This window comes from Calypte anna, chromosome 3, assembly GCF_003957555.1.
Source record: "Calypte anna isolate BGI_N300 chromosome 3, bCalAnn1_v1.p, whole genome shotgun sequence".
NCBI classification, from domain to species: domain Eukaryota; kingdom Metazoa; phylum Chordata; class Aves; order Apodiformes; family Trochilidae; genus Calypte; species Calypte anna.
Genome location: NC_044246.1, coordinates 6,897,743 through 6,920,333, shown reverse-complemented (window position 1 = coordinate 6,920,333; position 22,591 = coordinate 6,897,743). Strand labels below are relative to the sequence as shown.

General features: G+C 37.0%; 1 protein-coding gene across 1 annotated transcript in view; it reads right to left on the bottom strand.

The window, feature by feature from the left end:
* The window catches only part of RYR2 (ryanodine receptor 2), a 339,366-nt gene that overhangs the window by 240,265 nt on the left and 76,510 nt on the right, over nt 1–22,591 (bottom strand). Inside the window, exon 2 of the mRNA XM_030446731.1 lies at nt 10,166–10,285. Within this exon, the coding sequence (XP_030302591.1) occupies nt 10,166–10,285 (120 nt within the window). The remainder of the gene's footprint in view (nt 1–10,165; nt 10,286–22,591) is intronic.

The following is a 22,591-nucleotide window of genomic DNA, read 5'->3' as shown; positions in this document are numbered from 1 at the left end:
GAATGATACACTGAGAGCTGTTCACTCAAAAAAGTAAATCCTTAGCCATAACATTCTTGCAGTCTTAGAGAAACCCTAGAAGATATTTGGGGCAGGGACAGAAAGGCTTAAGGAGGCCTGAAGAGTAAGAGCTTTCTGCCAGTGTATTCTTCATGAATTTAGGGAGTTTCACTGCTCGTAAAAAGTGCAAAAAATACTTTCAAACGTTATTATCTATTTAAAAAAACAACTCACCATGTATACGTGTGAATGGATACACACATGTATCTGTTTAAATGCATAAAGCACCTGCTTGAGTGCATGGTATTTCATGGGAATTACAGGGAATGATGTAAAAAAATGCTTATTTTACTATGCACCTGCAGTAAGTACAAAATCAAAATGCTTGCAAGACTAATAAGTGATTTTTTGGTTGGGTTTTTTTTTCACTTTATTTGTTCAGCTTCTTAAAAATTCAAATGTTGTGACTTTTTGGTTTAAGGTGCCAAAATACTAATCTGTTAGGCAAACAGCTGCTGCTTTAAAGGACAGTTTGCTTATCATCCAGGAGCACACCAGGGGGGTTAGATTCCTATGCTTTTTTTAATGGTGTGTAAAAATTCAGGCTGCATGCAAAGGCAAGCTTTTTGTAGGTGGTATTGTAAATATGTCAAGAAAAGAGCAGAAACACACAGAAGATGGAACAAGTTTCCCACTCCTTAATATGTTCTTTATACCAAGTAGGGAAGGGAGATCTGAGGAGTTAAAGCTCACACACATTGACTGGTGCTGGTCACAGGGACTCACTGTATTTACAAGATTGACAAGATTCCCAGATTATTGCTTTCTATAATACAAGGAAAAACATGCAATGAGGTAGAATATTAGTTTCAACCCCTTGTAGCTCACAGGACTCCCCAGCTAGCAGTTTGAAGGCAGCACAAATGCCCCAAATCACTGCTGTCCCAGATCCTTGCACTGAGGCCCCACAGAACTGCAAATCTCTGTATTTGAGAAGGCCAAGACAAGCAAGACAGAGAGGAAAAACACCTTAAAGTTCTAATTATGCTGTGGGAAACCAGAGTAACACTCCCATCCTCCAGCTATTACAAACAAGCTGGTTCAGCAAGAAAAAAAAAATACTGGAGGTGTCCATGTGGTTCATGTATCAACTGTTTGTCCATCACTCACAGCTACTGGTTTTCAAACAAACAGCAATATTAATTAATTCATTAATCAAAAGTAATTAAACACTCAGGAAAAGCAGAATGAACTTTGACCTTCTGCATTTAAGCACAGTCTTTAAGAACTCAATCATTTTTTTTTTTCTATCTGGCCTCTTTTTTTTTTTTAATGCAAAACAAAGCAACTGTTCTTTTGCTTGTGAAACCAGAAAAAAAATATTCTTGTACTTGTCTATGGCAAACTACTCTGCTAAAAACATCTTACATTTGGGTTTCAAGCACAGGGACACCCACACACACCTTCAACCTCCAAACTATTTTTATTTTCTCAATATCCTCCTTCCAACCCAGACTAATTTACAAACTAACGCCTTCAGTGCAATGTTGTAATTACTCTTGTTCCAGTTATGATGGCAAGTTAAGGCATGCTCCCTCTTCTTGAAAAAGCACAAATCACCTTGATCATTTTTCTTGGGGAAGTAACCAGAAGGAAAAGCTTAGAATCATGAAAATCACCACCCAAGAGAAAAAAGTTCCAAAAAGTCCTAAGAAACAACAGCAATTTTTTAAAAATTTTTTTTGTTTTGTTTTTTATTTCAGATAAATTGATACTCATATCAAAGAAACACATAGATTTACTTATTAATAGGCTGCATTCTTTTGCCCTCATTCCTGAGGGCCCATTGGGCTCGGATTATTCACAGGAGCCTGAGCCAGATTTAGCCCAAGGGTGTTTAAATTTACTGAGTACAAAGTAACAATACCTTGATTTCAAGTGTTGAGCCAATTTTCCACAGCCAATTTGACACTGCTGCTTTTTGCTCCATACAGCCTTTATCTAAAGGCCTTAAAATGAACATTTGCACTTTTGTGTGTCCTTAATTTGAAACACACAGCCTGATGAATCTGGGTTTTTTTCAGGATTTCAGATGTGCAGCTACACATCAGCCCAATTAAAATTCAAATTACTGCTTTGGAACAACTAACAAAATGCATTCTGCTCTGACCCCACCAGAGAGGACATTTAAACTGCTGAGCTCTGAGGATTTAGCAGAATATGTGTGAGATTATTGTGTAAATTGGTGATGTTGTACCCAGGGTGATGCAGCTTGAAGCTCCAGCTACTGGTTGGAACTTCTGGTTGTAACTTCCCTCAGGAATGAACATACAGCATGGAAGAATTCCCACCTCAAAATATTCCAGTTTTGCTCTATGTATCACTTTGATGACCTTTCAATGAATTCCTTTCATTTTAGTACAGTTATTGTACCTGGTGAAGACAAATAATGTGTCCAGCTACACCTGGTCACAATATTACTGAGAGACTCAAAGCTTCTATAGCAAATGGGGGGGAAAAAATAAATAAAACCAACCACCAAAACCCATCAGCTATGCAGTTGTGTGAGGGCATTGCTGTGAACACAACGTTCAAAATGCAAATAAATGGATAAAGCAATCCTGCAATAATGGCAATGCTCCTTTTTAATAGGAATGTCACTAAGAAGGGTCTGAGGCAGAAGGTGAAGCACAGAAAACTGGCAGCTTTTCAAAAGCCTGCAGAAAACTCAAACCAATTATAGGATTGTACACTGAATACCTGAACTTCTTCATGTCACAGCTTTCTCCTTTGTCTTGCATTTTAAACTTCTAATCATGAGAGGCCTAAACAGTTACTGGGGTACATGGTTATACAGGAAAACTGATTTAATGGGATTTTAGGATCTTCTTCAATTATTTTATACCAGAATTTGAATTATTTGAATTCCCAAATCTGAATTCCCAGATTTAATCTACAATTAAAAAAAATAATAACAAGCAAAAAAAAAAAAAAAAAAAAAAAAAAATATATATATATATAAACAAAAAACTCACCACTAAATGAGTTCCTGAAAACCTTGAGGGTTGTTTGTTTTAAACAGACATCTAGATAATGAATAAAGTTGCAAACTAAATATCTGACTGTAGAAATTACAACTTACATTTTATTTGTGAAATGACAAATGATACAGCTTTGGGTATCACTGAGTTACTACAGAATGTTATGTTACTAACAGAATGAAACAAATAAGAAAATATTTTAAACAAATGTTAAAAATAAAGTTAGCATTTTGCAATTTGCCTTGTACTGGCTAGTTGATAGCAGACATGATACATACTTTAATCCATAGAGTCCCTGGAGTATTATGATCACCCAATTAATTCCCCTAACTACAAATTATTTTGATTTTATCTTTTTATTATTTTATATTTTATCTTTTTCAGGACACACATCCCTGAATTATCCCTAACAAACAAAGAGAACTATTGGTAGATGTATCCAGAGAACTGGCTTACAGTAATATCATGCTTTTAAATATTAAGTAAGTGGGTGTGACTGAAAAAGGAACTTCTCACAATTATGAAGGTACATTTTGCAGAAAGGAAGAACTTTTACTTCCTTTTTGGCAGCCAGCAGTGCTTCATCAAGCTAAAATTCTCTGTGTATCTGTGACAACACTTGATTTGATAATGAACATTTCTGTAAAAGCAGAGTCATATCTTCCTGGATGTATTTCAAATTTCAAGTACCTGCTGCAGCAGGAGACACAATCTGAACAGTAAGAACAACAGATTTCCTAAGCTGGATATATTATGAATACATTATTTAGTCTGTAATGCCTTGCAACTTATGGCACATTCTGTTTAATTTTTACAAAACCTGTTACAGATGGCAGTACAAGGATGCCAAGTTGCACTATGAAGCCTCCTAAAACTACACACAACTTTCAGCTGATCTAAAGCTGTATTTCTGTGGGTTTAGATCCAGAGGTATCTAACCCAGCATCTTTCCTAGTCCAAATGTTTCACATTCATTTTAAATTATTCACCCTCCATCTCAAGAAATAATTCTGTTGGTTTATGGGCTTAAGTGCAAGGATCACGATCAGGTCTGATGGCTTTGGTTAGACATCTGCAGCTAGGCTCAAGATTTGTACAAGATTTAAAAGTAATAAAACTTTAATCTGATGTATGTTAATAATATACACAATATTTACGATTATATAAATTCTGTATTACATAAGACTAGAGTCAAATGTAAAGTATACCAGGTTCTTTTTGAGATTGCTTGCATAAAGAAATACTCTATTGGGAACGAATGATTCATTGAACAAAATCCTCTCTGATCTATGGTTGTGACAAATTCTTCAACCTATATCTAAATTTTGCATTCAAACTATGGCAACTAATGTGTAACTCTGCATAAATTCATTACCAACTCTTCACTCAAATTATTCAAATCAATGAACTTAGTGATTGCCTGCTAAATGGAACCCTCTGAACATGAGATTACATAAGATTAAGTGTCATCTTTACCATTAAATTTCACCATTCCTTTTGGCACAAAGGCAATGGTGACAGCCTTGCAAGGTGCAGCTACAAAAGCCTTGTCAAGGCCCTCACAGTCTTTTCCAACTTTTTTTAGAAGGACACAATTGAAACATAAGCACTGAAAGGAACCAGAAGAGCTAACAAGAATAAAACAAACAAATAAAACAAAAAAAATAAAATAAAATAACCTGCATAGCAGATTTCTGACAATGCTGACTTGACTTGTCAGTGTGAATAAAATTTTTTAAACATGGTATTTGATGATGTCAATAACTGCTTGAAAAGCATCTACTTGTACCCATACATAAATGGATACCATGTGCTTTTTTTATCCTTTTGGATTAATGAAACCAAAATGAGCCCAGCATAGGTCTTGTTTCTCAGCTGTCAAGGCTCACTTTCTCTGGAGGCAGAAATATGATTTGTCTTTAGCACTGAGCACATGCTCAGGTGTTTGCAGTACAAGACAGAACCAGCCTTCATATCTTACACTCTGGAAGACAAATGGAGAAGAGTTTTTCTCCTGGAGGCAGAGCACAAGTTCAGGGCAGTGCCCCTGCCCACAGTTCATGCTGACATCCTTGTCTAGACACATGCACAGAGAATTTGGCTGTGGGCACAGAAATTTCTTGGGTAAACACTGGAGAATCATACTTGTAATCTTGTCTGTGCCAGGTGACCATCCCCCTCTTCCTTCCCTCCCCTCATCCTCCTCTTCCTTTCCAGCACTGCTACCTATCCAGCTCCTGCTAATTCACCTACTTGTTGAAAACTGACCCCAAAAAGGGCAAAGAAAACCCTCAAAGAATTGGTAGCAGAAGAAGCAGTGTGCCACTCTTCCCATCAGCCTTTATTTTCCATTTCCTCACACAACAGCAGCATCTAGGGACCAACAACAAATGGAGCATCACTGGTATATGTAGATGGAGCATCACTGGTACATGTAGCTCTGGGTGATGGAGAAGACTGTCCCAGCTGACTGGTCTACACCAGTCCAGCTCCAAATCTACAGAACACTTCAAGTATTGCAGCCATGCCCTGCCACAGGAAAAAAAGGGATGATGCTTCAAAAACTAAAAACAAAAAAAATTTACCCAAGCCCTGTCCTCATCTGAAGCCTTTCCTCACTTTACAAAATGCTGAGTGGCTTTTTAGATTTTCCAAAATCCTCAATATCCTTATGTCTTAAGTTCAAATTTCTGACAGCTCAAGAGGAAAAGAGAAATTAAAACCACAACAAAACAAAACAAAAAGCTTCACCATTTTTATCAGTCTTTTTTACTGATATAAAAACATTCTTTTATAATGAAGAGCATCATGGAATTAAGGCAGGTGAGTTTACCACATTCCATAAAAACAAGAGGGGAAAAAAAAGCCTTATGCCTATAGAAAAATCACAACTCAGTGTTCTGAACAGAAGGAACCAAGACCTTATTTGTGGCTGGCCCAGAGCTGGGTATTTTTAATTCTGCACCACTGGTCAGTATCCTTCTCAGGAGCTGTTGAAACACAGCTCCAGCTTGTTTGATTTTCAACACTCAATGAACTATTTAGGCCTAAGGAAAAAATCACTCAATAGCAGACAGTGTAATCTTTTAATGAATGGACCTCCTCATCCTAGCAATCCATTTATATATAAAAAGCAACCATCTAATTTTCAAATGTTAATAAATAGATCTCACTAGGCATTGAGGTAAGATAGCTATTTCTATATCTTTTCATAAAATGGATGGTATTTCACATTAGGAACAGATTTAAAAGTATAGAAAACACTAATGAAACAAAATTAACTATATAACACTGAAGGGAAAAAAAACAAAAAACAAGCACTAACCTGTTCTTTTACACTGTTAGAAGACATATACATTTTAGAAGACCTGCTGGAGAAATCAAGGGATGTGATAAGGGAACTAACCATTTTTAAAACTTTGTTTCCAGAATATTTTCCTTGAATTTTGTTATTCTAGCTTTGCAACTTCTTGAATGTTAGAAATTTTTGATAGTTTATATATTTGCTATTCTAATACATTTGGAATATGTAACCTATTTCTAGAAGAACACCAATTTTGAGACAGAACTGCTTTGAAATTGGCAGAGATTGAAATACTATTTTTCACTTGAGGTACTACACCTCTATATGTGAGAAAGTCAGATGTGTATCTTGTACTAACCTAATTGCTTTATACCCCAAGCTGTCTCCCATTAAAATAAAATCACATGTAATTTACACTGGACACCTCATCTAACTATTATTTTGGTTTTTGACAGATGGGATTATTTTGAGGAATTGGATGACATGCTCTGAGCAACAATCAGGAAGCTGCTATACTCCTCAAAGCAGCAGATAAATTATATTTACAGAGCAAGTGAAGCATCTTACTTGCTTTCCTAACCTAAAATAATGAGTGAAATAGACATAGCATAAAGTGCAAAATATTTTTTTATTCCATTATCAGAAAAATCTAGAGAACAGTCTCTGGAAGAACTCAAAAAGGGTGTTACAAAAACCCATGCTTGATCTTCCCAAGGCTATTGCATATACAGACTCTAATCCCTCTGTGTGTCCTCTACAACTGCAATCCAATCCACTGGTTCACAAGTAATTCATTTCAAATCAAGAAGACATTTGCTGTATTAAGGCCAAGTACCCTCTGACTGACTCTGGGGTCTGACAGCCCTGGAGGCAGCTTTGCAGAAAGGGCAGGAAGGTGCCTGCAAAGTGCCCTGGCAGCAGAGAAGGGCAGGAGCCTCCCCTGGGCTGCACTGAGAGTTGCTTAGCCTGGAGTTAATGTTTTTCCCCTTTACTCAGCACTTGCTAAACTGTATATAATCATAGAATGGTTTGGATTAGAAAGGTCCTTACAGATCATCTAGTTCTATCCTGCAAGGACAGGGACACCTCCCACCAGACCAGGTTGCTCCAAACCCCATCCAACCTGAGCTTGAACACTTCCAAGGAGGGGGCAGCCCCAGCTTCCCTGGGCAGCCTGTGCCAGTGTCTCACCACCCTCTTGCTAAAATCTACTCTAAATCTGCCTTCTTTAGAACCATAACCTCCTGTCCTATCACCACATTTCCTACTTCCTGATAAAGACTTCTCCCCTATCTTTCCTTAAGTACTGCAAGACCCCTATAAAGTTTTCCTTGTATCTTCTTTAGGCTAAACAACCCCAACTCTCTTACTGTACCAAGACCAAACCAATGCACAAAAACATCAACACATCTCAAAACAGAGATACATTTCAAATTTGGTTCCATAAAAAGCCATTTTGTGATAAGATGCATTTCTTCTTAGAAATAGTCCTGCATTGATTGTAATGAGCACAGGCCTACATTTGCTACGATGAAACCAACCTCAAGCCTAAAACCAAGCTATAATGTAGATTCAAATACAAATTAATTTATAAGTGAAATTTGGAAACAGTTTTGAAATCTGAACACATATGAACTGATAATGCTTCTTAAAGTTCTGCTAATTTAGTTCAACTGTCATCATCCATCTTTTCTCAGATGTTTTCAAAATCTATTGCTCTCAACCCACACCAAGGGAATCTGCATGACCCTCCAAGGAAACCTTTGTGTTGTTTGAACAAAATAAAATTTATTTTATAATGGGCCTTCCAGTGTGGTAATGGGATAATTATTAATAGTCAGAAGCTGCAGAAAATATTATTTCAATATAGATCTTTAATTTGACTTTTATCTTTATAGTATGAACTACTCAATGATCCGAGATCATGACAGTGCATGTGAAAAAGCTGTGCCAATAAATTATCAGCTACACCACCATGAGGCACATCTTGAGTGATACAGAAGAAAAGGATAGGATTGTATCAAACATTCTCCAGAACATAAGCCCAGGATGATAGCGGAGGTCTATAAGTTGCATTTGGCCTGTCACTGGTGCATCCTTTAGTACCTCACCCTTGCCTGCTTTAAAGTGCATCACAATCCCAGTGCAACTGGAAAATATGCACTGTAAGGACATGCAAAGAAATTTTTCAACTAATTCAGGAACTCTGATGGAACCTCTTTCAAATTATCATATGCTTCTTGTAATATTGCCTATGCTCTTCCTTGTATAATGCAATAGTAACATTGTATGGACACAGATTTAGAAAGAAAAATGTTTTTATTTACTCTTATTTGCAGTCAACTTTGTTTATAGAACTTGGTAATTTTATGGTTCCCTCTGTATTTATATCTCCAAATGACTTAAAATGAGCTCATTCTAGAAACTGTCAGCCCTTAAAAATTCGAAGAAGGATGAGCTGTATGGGTTTGCTTTTGTTTGCTTTTTGTTCCCAAGTTCATGCAGATTGAGCAGAATAAATACTGCTCCACAAAACAGGGAGAAAAAGCAGCATCAAGAAGCAAACACAGGAAACTGATAAGAAATTTACACTGTATTCCTCAAAGACAAGAATGTTCAGGGGTTTTATATAGCAAGAGAGAGACTGTAGATTTAATATCCAAACATAATAAACAATAAGAAATTCATTACATAGATTTTTCTAGCATTACAGGCAACTAACACTACAACCACTTCCATCCCAGCATATTTTTATTGTTAAAAAGGTTCACTTAAAACAGAGTGGTATGAATGAATTCATCAAGATCACTGCTATTATAATGAATCATTAATATCCTAGTGAAAAATTTATGATTATGAATAAAACATTCAAAATTATGAGACAGAAAATGAAGCATTACTCTGCAAATGTACCAGAGAAATTCGAAGTGATGTTATGACTGTCGGCAAGATAAAAAGCATCATTTTTATTCTGAATCTTTCTAGATGTCTTTCCAGATGCTCTATACCTTTATTTTATTTTCTCATCAAACATTTATATTTTAGCTGAAGGAAAGAAGAATACATTAAGGAACATTCTTCCCTTTGTATAAATAAAATGTCCAGGTACACTCTCTACTTCTGTAACAAAACTAGTTCAGCCCTCAGAAGGCACATTTTGGCCTTCAAAACATTAACTTGCATGTATATAATTTTTACAAAGGAGGGGTTTTGTTTCACTAACAGCAAAGCTGTTTGTTCCAAACTACTTGTACCTATTGCATATATATCAGTTGTATTAGGGTTTGACAAAAAACTGATTAGATGAGAAGTTTGATGCTTAAACTATTACACTGCTCAATCAGGGAATTAGGACATAAAATAATAATTTCCTCAATTCAAACATGACAGAATAATAAGTTCTCACAAATAGAATTAGTGCTTTCTTTCCTATGGACTTAAGAGTAACCAAATGTGTCTTTGAGCTGCAGTACACAAAAACTGCACTGCAGGTTACTACAACTGAGTTAAGGGAACCAAAATAACAAGCACATTACTGAGATAACCTTCAGTAGCTAACTAGGTTTTAAAGTGAGCCCAAAAGAGACAGAATAGCATTAGAGCCCAGCCAAAGGGCCACAACAAAGGAACAATTGCAGTTTGAAGGAGGATTAAATATTCTCATGTTATTGATAAATTTGACCTGTTCATTCTCCTAGACAGATTACATATATAGACAGATTATTATGTATAGAACATCAAAGCAAGCAATATTATAGCTATATGCAGCTATAGATGCATATATAGCTTCATACATGACCCTTAAAACACTCCACAGTACCTTAGAATTTGAAGTGGATTCCAAAAAGCAAAGACGGTTTCCAAATCCTTCTGCAGCAAGACACAATTTCTGTTGCTCCTTGTGAACATTTGCAGTGCATTGCAGAACTACTTCATCATCCTATTAAAAACACAAAACAAACCCAAAACTGGTTAGACTTCTGACCCAGCAAGATCTGCAGAAGAATTTTAAAAAATCATTGCTAAACTCAGAACCAGCTACCCATGGATTGGAGCAGAACTGAATAGAAGCAAGATTTTTATTCTCCGAGTTGTGAATGTGGGTAAATCAATAGAAATTATTATAATAACTACAGATGTGCTTTTCCTGTTTGCCTATCCTTGTAATAAAAGTCTGTATGCATGAAATACAAGTGTTAGGGTACTAAATCCTTCCAGCAATATGGCTGAAAAAGATCTTGAACGTGAAAAGAAAAGAAGCAAACCCTTATTTAAATCCCAGTTCTTCCAAGTAACATAGCCATGATCTGGAGAATCCCTTTGCAGAATTATAGATTATGTTTAAAACAAAGAACACTTTGTTGTCATGAGTTTGTTTTCTAGCAGAGGTTTTCTGTTTAAGAACAGAAAGAATAGTATTGTTCTGCCCATTCACTGATGAAGCAGAATTAGAGTTTCCAATAATAAATTCCACATGAATAATGATGAAGAGGTTGTATTTAACATTGTAAATAAAATGTAATACAAGAATAAAATTAAAGGATGAAGCATGTAACAGGAAACAGAGCAGGATGAGACTAAGAAAATGCACACCTGAAGGCAGGCATGTTCACCAAAAAGTTTGTTCAAGCAGACAGCTTTTTTACACAGGGACATTCATAAAAGTTCATCACATTAAATAAATATGTGAATTAAAATTGAACTGAGTAATTTGAAGTCACTTGTAAACACTGATTTTGAATTAAGCTGGCCTTTTATTTGGTTTCATTTACTTTAGTCTAATAATTAAGTTAAGCTAAATTAACGTGTATTTAATTAAAAGGAGATTAAACAGGAGTTTAATCAGATACTTTAAAAATTAATTCCTGATACCAGTTTTTAATTGGCCCCACATTCCAAACCATAGCCCTGAAGTGTAGCTAAACCAAAATTCCTTGTATACCAGCAGAGCCCAAGCTGCAAGTTATCTATAATCCAGTCATTTGTAGAGGCAAGAAGTTGTAACTGCTTCCAGTCAGACATTAGATCCAGAAAATGTTATATTTGCATAAATTATATGTGCAGTTCAAAATATAAAATTATAATTATTAAAGAAAAATCTCTAAAGGTCAAGTCAAAGACCTAGAAGACCAAATATACAGAGCTAAGAGTTTTGCTGTGTACTCTTTGTAAAAGTAGCATCCATTAAAACCCAGAGTGTTTTAGGTGAGGGTTAGGGAGGGGATGGGTTATTTGCTTTCCTTTTTTTAAAGTGCAAAATTAGTATTTGCTGATCTTAATTATACTTGATTCAAATAAAAGCTTGCATTAAACTAAAAAATAGTGATTTTCAATTGCAGCTATACTCCTCTTCTTAGTCTTACTTCCTAAATAACCCCACCAGCAGAATGGAAACTCCAGCAGCCCTCTCAACATGATACATTGTGCTAGAATTTTCTCCAAAAGGCCACTTGAGAAGATGCCAACCCTGACATTCATAGCTAGGGACAGACAACAGATTAAGGAGGCTTTTTGTCTGAAATGAACAGCCACATTAATTTTGTCCCAAACCATTCTCTATCAATGCACACAAAGCTTTTAAAGAAAGTCTGAACAGTGTTCTACATAGCCCACCTACAAAAAGTATTCTATGCCAAGAGCAGCAAAAACATCAATTGGTTTGGGGCAAGTCCCTGAAATACTTAATTTTATTTAATGATCCAATGCATCATCTTCTTCCCTGCACAACCACCAAGCATAATGTAAATGGAGGATTAAGCAACTGATAAATTTCCTGACACAAAAACTCTCATTTCATTTTGCAAAGATTTTCTCTTCTTTCTGTACAATGTACAGAATACATGGCTTGTATTGTTAAATGCCTAGCACACAAATAAAGACTGATTTCTTTAAAAAAAAAAAAAAATATATTCTTGCTGAGAAAAAATCAAGCACCTTCCCATGCCTACTCAGAAGTAAACTCCTGGGCTAACAGGATGTGCTCAATGAAACAGCAAAACAAATCAAAACTCTGCTTTGGTTTGTGTGTAGATGTTTCTAATAAATGTTCTTTGAATTCAGGACACAGAGCCCCAGTGCTATGAAATTTCTCGTTCCAGTCAAGGTGAGGTTAATGAAACTGACACAGTAAGGGTAAGAAAGGTTCAATGTCATTGTCAGATCAAGGGAAAGGTGGCTACAAATAATCATGCTTTGTATGTGCCCAGCTCTAAATTACTTTTCTGTGCACATCATTAGAGAAGAATCCATTAAAAACTCAGTGTTCAGTCTTCCAACATTTACTGACTCCATCTTCTGAAGATTCATTCCTACAGATAAGCAAGTGGATTGTTGTACAGAATTATTAGGATACATAATTCCATTTCTTTAGAAAAGTCTGGTAAGTGGGTGAACATCTCAGTATTATTTTTCCAAAGCTCTATTCACATCAGCAAATGCTATCCAGTTCCAGTATCAGGTGAGCAAAAAAATGCTTAATTGCCTTATTTGAAGTCACTCCTCTCGAGAGACCTCCACTGAAAGTCACTTTGCTCTTGTTAGAAGCAAGCTACAGTGTGCATCAATTTCAATGTCTACTAAGGATTTTTAAAATATTCTGAAATGTTGAATAACAAGATGTCCCAAACTGGTTCATTTCCCATTTCCTCCTATTACCTGCTGAGCATTTTAACATCCCCGTGTTACACAGATGAGGTTTTAGATCCTTGTAATTTTTTTTCTGTCAATCACTGTCAGATTAGAATTGATGGAAGTAATTTATGTTTCAAAGGACTGTGGGCTTCAAACTGTGGGCTTCAGAAGTTGAGTAAATACTACATTATGTATCTAGATACAGTCCTAGACACCTCTATTAGCTCTCCTCATACAAGACTGAAAATTCAGAGGTAGAGGCAAAGGTGCTGAAAAGAATGTTAGTGCCTTTTAAACACCTCTGTCAAGTGTTGAATCACTTAATAACACAGTAAACTGAACAGACATGAAAATCAAGAGATTCCTTCAAGCACAGACGTTTCATACTAAAATGTCATCACTTGCCAGAACTTTTTGATCAACTTGCAAGCTAAACTCTTGGTCAAACTGTGTTTTAAAATGTACAGAAATACTTTTATATGCATTGCAAATAAAAAGTGAATACCCAAATGAATAAAACCTAGTCTTCCTCAACACAGTTATATCTTTTTAATTGATGAAGGTAGCACATGTTTTAATAAACCCTTCAGTGTCTCTGCCATACTCAATGCAATGAGTTTAACATATATTTTATCTAAGTAAAATCTGATTTTAAAAGAAGTATCTGTACTCTGCCATAACTAACAGAAGTATTTGATTTAAACTTGAAGTTCAAAACAACCACAACAGACATAGATTATACCAAATATAATCTACTCTTGAAAAAACTCTAGCACAGTTTGGAAGAAAGGGCAAAAGCACAAATCTCAAATCCCAGCAGACATTTCCACTGCCAGATATTTCTATTCTTCTTGTTTTGCTAAAAAATCACCCCTGGGACACACATCTGCCAGTTTCCTTGGTGGACAATGGAAAATTTTAGTATTTCCATCCCCAGTCATTATCACCACAGCAGTCTTCATTAATATGGTACATATACAACAAAATATATACTATACAACAACAGAGCATGGTCTCAAGATACATCTGTGCTTGCTGCAAGAGGAAATCCAGCCTGAGAATCTGTCCATTTAGTTTAGATACTTTAATAGATGGTTCTTCCATCCATTCTCATTCATCCTTCAATTCACAGTCTCATGTGCTTGCTTCACAGAATCCTTGGGAATTTGGAAGTAAGGTTATTTCCATCCCACAAACGGGGAGGTAAGGAGTAAAGATGATCTGTAACAGAGTACACTGAAAGGACAGGAGCAATGGTCCTCAGATTGCTGAACTGATCACATAAATCAGGAAGATTTTCTCTTCCCAAGCTAGAAAATGAACTTGCTGAAGGTAAATGTGCAGCCCAGGCTGACATACCCAGCCATGCACAGTGCCATAAGATTACAACTGAGTACCATCCTGGATTAATCCATTAATCCCAAGAAATCCTTGTGTCAGCCAGCACACCAGCTCAGAGATTTTAAAGATACCACATCTTCCAGCAAAAAGCCATTCTGCTTCGTGTTATGTCACTTTTCTGCACTGACTCAAACAGCACGAGCCTGTGACAAGCACGATGCTGCATTCATCATTCTGATTCTCCAAAAGGCACTCTGAAAAAAAACAGGTAGATGTTATGTATGCCACAAAGCCCTAGCTATTTTTTAAGCATTCAGTTTTCCAAAGCAAGCATCCTTATTAAGCAGAGAGCAGCATACAGGAGATTCTTAATCATATCTATTCATTATGGGCTACTTAGTTATTTTAATGATGTCTGTATACTCAGAGAAACTAAAGAACTAAATGATTTAGCAGAGGACCCAGTATCTTTAAAAAAGAAAAAAATATATAAATAATTTTTTTAAAAAGGACAAAACACCCTTCACAGTACCATAACAGTTTCTACAGCTAAACATTAACCCAAAAACCAAACTGCTGCCAGCAATAGCCATAAACTGGCAAACAGCACACTCAGAACTGCATTCCAGACAGTTAGATTAATGAGAAGAGCATGGGGTTGCTGTCAAGGTACAACGTTAAAACTGCAAGTTTTCAAAGCTCCTTAATATCACTTACTTTTCATCTACACTGATTATCTGACTTTTCAATGAAAGTTTTATATTCTCCATAGCGTGGGGCTTGGGGGGGGGTTGGTGTTTTTTTGTTGTGGTTTGGGGTTTTTTTGTTTTGTTATTTTTTTATTCTGCAACATTCTGTTCCTAAACTTTCAATAATTACAGGTACTTTTTAAACTTCTGAATTCATATCTGCTACTGCTTTAATAGGGAGTCAAAGGACAGAACAAGATTGAATAATTTTGTTATTTGCATTATTTAAGAATATATAATTTCCAACTGTACCTCTTTCCCTGTTTTACATTCTATGCCATTATTGCCCACAATTCTTTTGTTTTAATCATGCAAGAAAAGCACAAGAGTGAAGCCTCTCATATTGCTGAAAATCTCTGCAGCAAACTCTGATGATAATCAAAGCCCTAACACACTACAAGTAATATATTTACTTAGAAACACTGAATGTGCCTCAGCCAAGGTGCTCAACTCCTTATGTCATGACCTTGACATCTGCATTTTCCTTCCATTTCAGGACAAAAATAGGCAAAATGTTTCAGGTATTTTGCTTGGTATTTTATACTTGATATTTCACTCCTTTGCAGATAATGCAGCAAATAAAGCATGAACTTTTTTTAGTTGAAATAATTTGCTGAACTCTTTATAATCTGACCCAATATACATAATTATGTCCCTTAGAAATGTAACACTGTGTTTCTACTGCTCCATAGCAGTGTAAGAAGTCTGAATCTGCACACAGAACAGAGAATGTCACATTCACCACGTAAGAAATCAAAGGTTAAACTTGTATGTTATCCTTGTACATTCAAACTCACTTCTACTGCTGTTTTATATGGCAAGTACTGCAGTTAGTGGAATTTTCCCATCACCTTCCAGATGCTATAAATCAGGAGAGATTTTAATAGCTCAATCTTTAATAGCTTCCTCAAGCTCCACATATGCACAGTTCTGCTTCACTGCATCCCATTTACTGTTCAACTGTGCAGGTGAACTCTGCAATATGTGCAGAGATGCCACACTTACTTTAAAAGTAGATTTACAAACAGAAATTTAGCCCATCCATACTGCTTTGTGCCTAAGGAAACAGTAGAATACTTCTTGGCTCACAAAATTTATTTCAGCTTCCCTTTGCCTTGCTGTGATAAGCACTACATTAAAGTGTAGAATAAAAGTCTGTGAGTCCTATGGGCCATCAAATAAAAGATCTCCACAATTACTGGCAACCATATGCTGTTAATGCCAGGCATTAACCCACTGGTAATGCCAGGCATCTGAATAACACACACTAACCAGGCACTTGAGACAACTTCAGTGTTGATGGAAACTCTCATTCTGATTGTCCTAGACACCCTCTTTCTCTCTGTGCTTTGGAAGAAAGTAAAAACCAGCAATGCAGAAATCAAGTAACAAATTAACTTCGTGGTTTTCTTTCTCCAAATCCCTGCTGACAACAAGCAGCAACCTCGACACACAGAGGATTCATTGAACACCATGGATGCAACATGCAAGAACTACAATCGGCAGCAATTAAAAGAGATTTTCAGCAACCCTACAGAAGCTGACAAGCACACAAAGGTGCAGATCAGCATTACCTACTTCACGTGCAGATTCTGTTCTTCTCTGATCAAGCAGTGTCACTAGAACATGTCAGGGAGGACAAGCAATACTAATAAATGGGTATTAGCCAGTTGGGAAGAGCAGAGCTCTTCTGTGAAGAAGAACTGTTCTCAGAACAGTTTAAAAACTTGATCATTACAAGACTGTTAAAACTTCTCAAAAAAAACTTGGCCAGGAGGATTTATGCATAGCTGAACTTGCTTTAAGAGGAAGAACAAGAGAGATTACTTCTCTGGTCAGATGATTCTGAATAGTCTGGGCACATTTACTGTGTTTCAGTTTTATCCTGTAGGAGGAGTAATTTCATAAGAATTCAACATTATTCCAATGGAATTATCCTTGGAGACAGAAAATCCCATGCAAAATAGATGGAATTCCAGAGGACCAGGCTGTCTGGTAGTTCTTGATACAGTGCTATTAAGCAAGCTGCTAGTACAATAACCATGATATCTCCTACTCTTTCCACAAAAAGCTCTGCTTAAGTCATCAAAATAATTTTTGCCAGATTACAGCAAATTCGTGGCAATCTGAAGTATTAAAGACACAAAGCATTAAAAAAAAAAAATGAAATTAAACCCCATCTTGAGTCATGTAGATTCATATTCAGCACATCTCAGAAAGAAAAATGATAGAAAGCCTGTCAGAAAGCAGTCACTACATACAAGGCAAAAACCTTGTTAGGCACCACTTGAGTAGAGCAGCATTACAGGATAGAGCAGAGTTTATTAGGACTTGCAAATCTACACCAAGCAGAGGGTCTCGGACACAGTCCACATCCCAGGCTACAGGTTCCGCAGCCCCACAGGGAAACAAAGCACACAAGCAGAAAGAAACAAACAAATCTGAATGAGTAGGATAGGATAGGGATAGGATAGGATAGGGACAGGATAGGGATAGGATAGGGATAGCACAGGGAGAGGGAGAGGACAGGGAGAGGGAGAGGACAGGGAGAGGGAGAGGACAGGGAGAGGGAGAGGACAGGGAGAGGGAGAGGAATAGAATAGGATAGGAATAGAATAGGATAGGAATAGAATAGGATAGGTGAGAATAGGATAGGTGAGAATAGGATAGGTGAGAATAGGATAGGTGAGAATAGGATAGGTGAGAATAGGATAGGAATAGGATAGGAATAGGATAGGAATAGGATAGGAATAGGATAGGAATAGGATAGGAATAGGATAGGAATAGGATAGGAATAGGATAGGAATAGGATAGGAATAGGATAGAGTAGAGTAGAGTAGAGTAGTTTGGGTTGGAAGGGACCTTTAAAGGTCATCTATTTTAACCCCTTCGTACTGAGATAGGACATCTGCAACTAGACCAGGTTGCTCAAAGCCCCATCTAGCCTGAACTTCAATATCTCCAGTAGCTCCAGCACACCCAGGTAACCAGAGTACCCTCTGTGCTTTGCCAAATGCCTCACAAAGAAACAAATGTACTACAGAATTTGATCTGAGTGGACACAGCAGTGGCACCATAGCTGTCTGTACCCTTCAAGTGCACATGCTAACCACCTCCTCTGATACACAACTCACTATTGACACCAAACATGCACACAGCACTGAAAACAGACAGACTGTCTACAAGTAGTCTCAAAGCTTTGTCTTCTGGCTCTTTATTCCACCAAGTCAGCATGAAACATCAAATTTGGTTTCAGCACTCAATGGCCTCGTGCTAGTATGCTCACGTTTGAGTTCTACTTAAAATATGTCTGTAAATGAACAGATTTCCAATTCAGATGAGTCATTTTATTATTTCTCACCAATTAGCAACTGTGGTCCTACAATCCTAAAATAATTCCAAGTTCATCTGTCAGTTCCTAATAATAAATCTGTCTGTATCCATAGTAATGGTTAATTCTGCATCTGACAGAGTTGACAAAGGAGTGGTGAAAAACATCTGCAATAAAGTATGAATAGCAGATTAAATAGAGATCAGCTACTGGGCTGCTTGCAGCTTCTTAACAGCCCCAGATTTTCAAATTTCTCTCTGATGTAATTCCACTTATTTTGGGAATTTTTTAAGAATTCTATTGCATTTCACCCTCATTTACTACTTCCAGGCAACGCCTCTTCTGCAATCAAATTCTTCTGCAAAAATCAATTTTCTGCAGCACAGATCATGCTGTGTGATTACAACATGGGACACATCTATGCTGTATTTCATCTTGCTGATGTGAACAGCAGTACCAGCAAAGACAGGGGTTAGAGCATGCTAGAAAAGGTGTCCACATGGTGGACACAAGATTCTGCAAGCAAACACAAGCTAATATGTACAATCTGAATCAGGCATTTAGCAAGCTGCCTTTAAACAGATGCCAAGAATCTTCTAACCCCACAGTGCTGTCCAAGCTAATAAATCCAGATTCTTACCAGCCTCTGAAAATGCTATACCTGAAAATAATTACTGAGTTTTAGTTTTACAGTGATTTTCTGAGAGAGTTCATTAGTCAGCTGGAGAACAGAAGTACATGTTAAAACAAATTATTTGCTCAGGGTCACACAATATTTAGATGCAAACCGAACACATTGCTTTTTGTGTATTCCTCCTACACCACTAATAGGTTCCACAGAGCAAGGAGGCACTGACAGCTTTCTTCTCCCATCAACAAAGCTCTCTCATTCCAACTTGGACTGTGAGAACCTCTGTTCTGTATCTTCCCTTTCACACAAGAATTCATGAGGAAAGTTCATCAGCCCTCAGTCTTGAATCTTCCAGGCAGACTCAGGAGGCTAAGGCAGTAATACAACCATCTGCCTGAGTTTGCAAGTTCAGTCTTAGATTACTTTCCCTTCCCTTAATCTTCTTCCAGCAGAATTTCTTAAATTACTCCATTTCAGCACTCTGCCAGGCTGATACTTTGCCTGCCCAACCCATCATGCAACCTTTCCTCTCTAATTCCCCAAGACTCACCTGCGACTGGATTTTTCTATTTTTTGGAGCAAGGTTAAAGATTAATTCTAATCTTCATCTGTTTCAGCCATGTAATGCTCTGTTGATATAATTCTCCCTGCTTTTATTCTAAAGCTTATCTAATTTATGAGTCTTAGCACATTTCCCATGTGTTGCTTTCATATCACTGTGAAAACTCTACCACCTCTCTGAAATCTTCCTTCTTAGGTTGATTCCATTTTTTAAAATACTCTCAGAATGCTGTTTCCAACTTTCTCTTCTGAGCAGTTGTTCCACTTTTTTCTGTAGACCACTAATGAAATTATTAAGACAAGATGTGCCACCTTCCCATCAACAACTCCAAAAGGGCTCTTCCCCACATTCAATTTCTACCCAGCTTAAAAATGCCACAAAAGGGATATTATGCAGCTGGAGCTGTATCATATTTTGGAGCCCAAAGCAACCATAACACTGAAAACCCAGTTCCTAGACACCTTTCCTTCATAAGCAAATATAAAGGACATTTTCAGACTCAAGTTAAGAGACTGGTTGTCCCTTGAAAAAAAAAAAAAAGGGACCAATACCCAATCTATTATACTGTTTCCAAACAGTGCTGCTGTTCATCTCTTTTTAACCTGCCACAACACACTTATTTCTCAAACTACCAATGTACAGAATAAAGACTGCAGCAGTCTTAAAACTCTAAACTTTAGATAGAAATGCCTACAGTACCTAGAGAGCAGGAAATAATTGCATTCTGCAGGGACAAGGCAGTCAAGGGGAAGAACACTAAATTGAAAGAAGTGGCAGATGAATTTTGTTCCCAGATCTCCTACCACACTTTAATAATTTATTAGTCAAGTTATTCCCCTATGCTTAAGCTCTTTTACACACCTTTCTTGTTCTTTTTGTTTAGCCACATTCTCACAGGCAAGGCTGTTGCAAATTTAGTTTTAAGATAAATCATGCCACTAATAAGTAGAAGATCAAATGCATTCTGTAACAGGAAAGGAAGAAAAACTCATCTATACCATGAATTGCTTTGCTTCTTGGGGTTTTTCAGGTTTTTTATTTGTTTGCTTGGTTGGGTTTTTTTTCCCCTCAATAGGGGCGAGTTTAAGCATGAAACACAGGTCATGTCAGAAAAACTGTCGTGTGGTCCATCCACACAGCCTCCCAAGAAGGCACTGAAAACTAACAGATGGCAATTTTTACTCAAAAGAAAAAGCCTCTTTAAGGTCAGTGCTAGAAACAATACATAATAAAACAAACCTGCCAGAAGTCACCAAGTTCAAGGAGTAATCATAGTTTGTAAAATCATAATATCATAATAACTGTTGTCTTCAAAAAGTAAAAAAGATCAAAATTGACACATCACAAGACATAGAGGACTTGGCAACAGCTTTCCCCTAGAAGCTCCCCCCAAAACAACTGATGTGTCATTTACCTTGCATAATTTAAAAAAGAACATGTATAGAGACTGTAAAGTGACAGAAGTCTTCCAGAAGGTACCTGGTGCACCTAGCCAAGTGCTACAATAATCTCAAAATATTTTGTCAGGTATCCAGTGTTCTAGCTGCTCTCTGTGTTTATGGATTTTATTACCAGGCTACTTCTTGGCATCTCCTAAAATGCTTTTGAATGGTGGATGGGGTGTGGGGATCTGTGGCCTCCTGAAACACAGACACATCTCAGAACAAGCATCAGGACATGGAATATCAAAACACCAGAACAGTTCCCATCCCAACTGCATTTTTATCTCCTGAAGCAGAACATATGAAGCACTGAATTTTCTATTTTACACTGAACTGCCATGCAGAGTCTGCCAGCCATCCCATTTCTGCTGCAGAATTTAGGTCAAGCAGCCACATATCCACAGGTGGTACTGAGCATGGGATATTCCTCTGTACTTTGCCAAGTGCTGGAGCTTGCTGCTACTCAATCAGCACTTGACAATGACAAAGAATGTCTCCTCCAGAGCAAAATAAACCATAAATTTTGTAGCAGTTGTATTGCCTTCCATTTGTATTCTTTCCATACACTGCAAAATAACATTAGTATTTTAAAAAGACAGAAATATTCAGTGCAATAGCAGTGTAGGTTGGATTAACAAATTCTGCATAAGAAATCAAAGCACACTGCAGCAACAGATTTGGTTATTAAAGATTCTGGGCAGGTATTAACAGAACAGTAAGTAAAGCTTGATGCATTCTGTGCTGTCTGTCTTGAAATAATATAAATTTATGGGTCCTTAGAAGAATTTTTCTCAAGCTCAGCTCACAGGGCACTCTCAATTTTTAATCATTTCTCTTGAGTCCTTCACAGTCTTATTGTGGAGCTGAGCAGTTAATGGAAAAGCTGAGAGATTCAAGGACCATACTGTATATTGCATCAGCTGCTAAGAAAAATTAAAGAACCTTCATATCCACAGGAAAATGGCTTTCTATCACCAGGTTCTCATGCCAGCAGGTACAGATTTTCATCAGGTGCAATGACAGGAGGATGCAGTGAACTGTGTGTCCCCAAAATGCATTAATGGGATGCAAAAATAACTTTCAAGCTTGTGTACATTCTACAAAGTAGCATTCAGAGACACTCCGATTTTATTTCCTGTTTCTTCCCCCAAACAAGCATCCCAACTATCACAAAAAGAGCCAGTGAAATAGAAAATTATCACTAAGAATACTGAAAGAGCAGGAGTTATTTCAACTGGTTTTACTCAACTTCCATCAGAAAATATTTCAACTTTCAAAAGTATCTACAAGCACAATCCTAAACATTATAAACCACAAATTCAAATTTGTATACTTATTTTTTGTTCTTTCATATATAGAATCATAGAATTGGCTGGGTTGGAAGGGACCTCAGAGATCATCGAGTCCAACCCTTTTACCACCGTTGTGGTTGCTAGACCATGGCACTCAGTGCCACATCCAGTCTCTTTTTAAATATCTCCAGACACGGAGAATCCACTACTTCCCTGGGCAGCCCATTCCAATGCCGGATCACTCTCTCCGTAAAGAAATTCTTTCTAA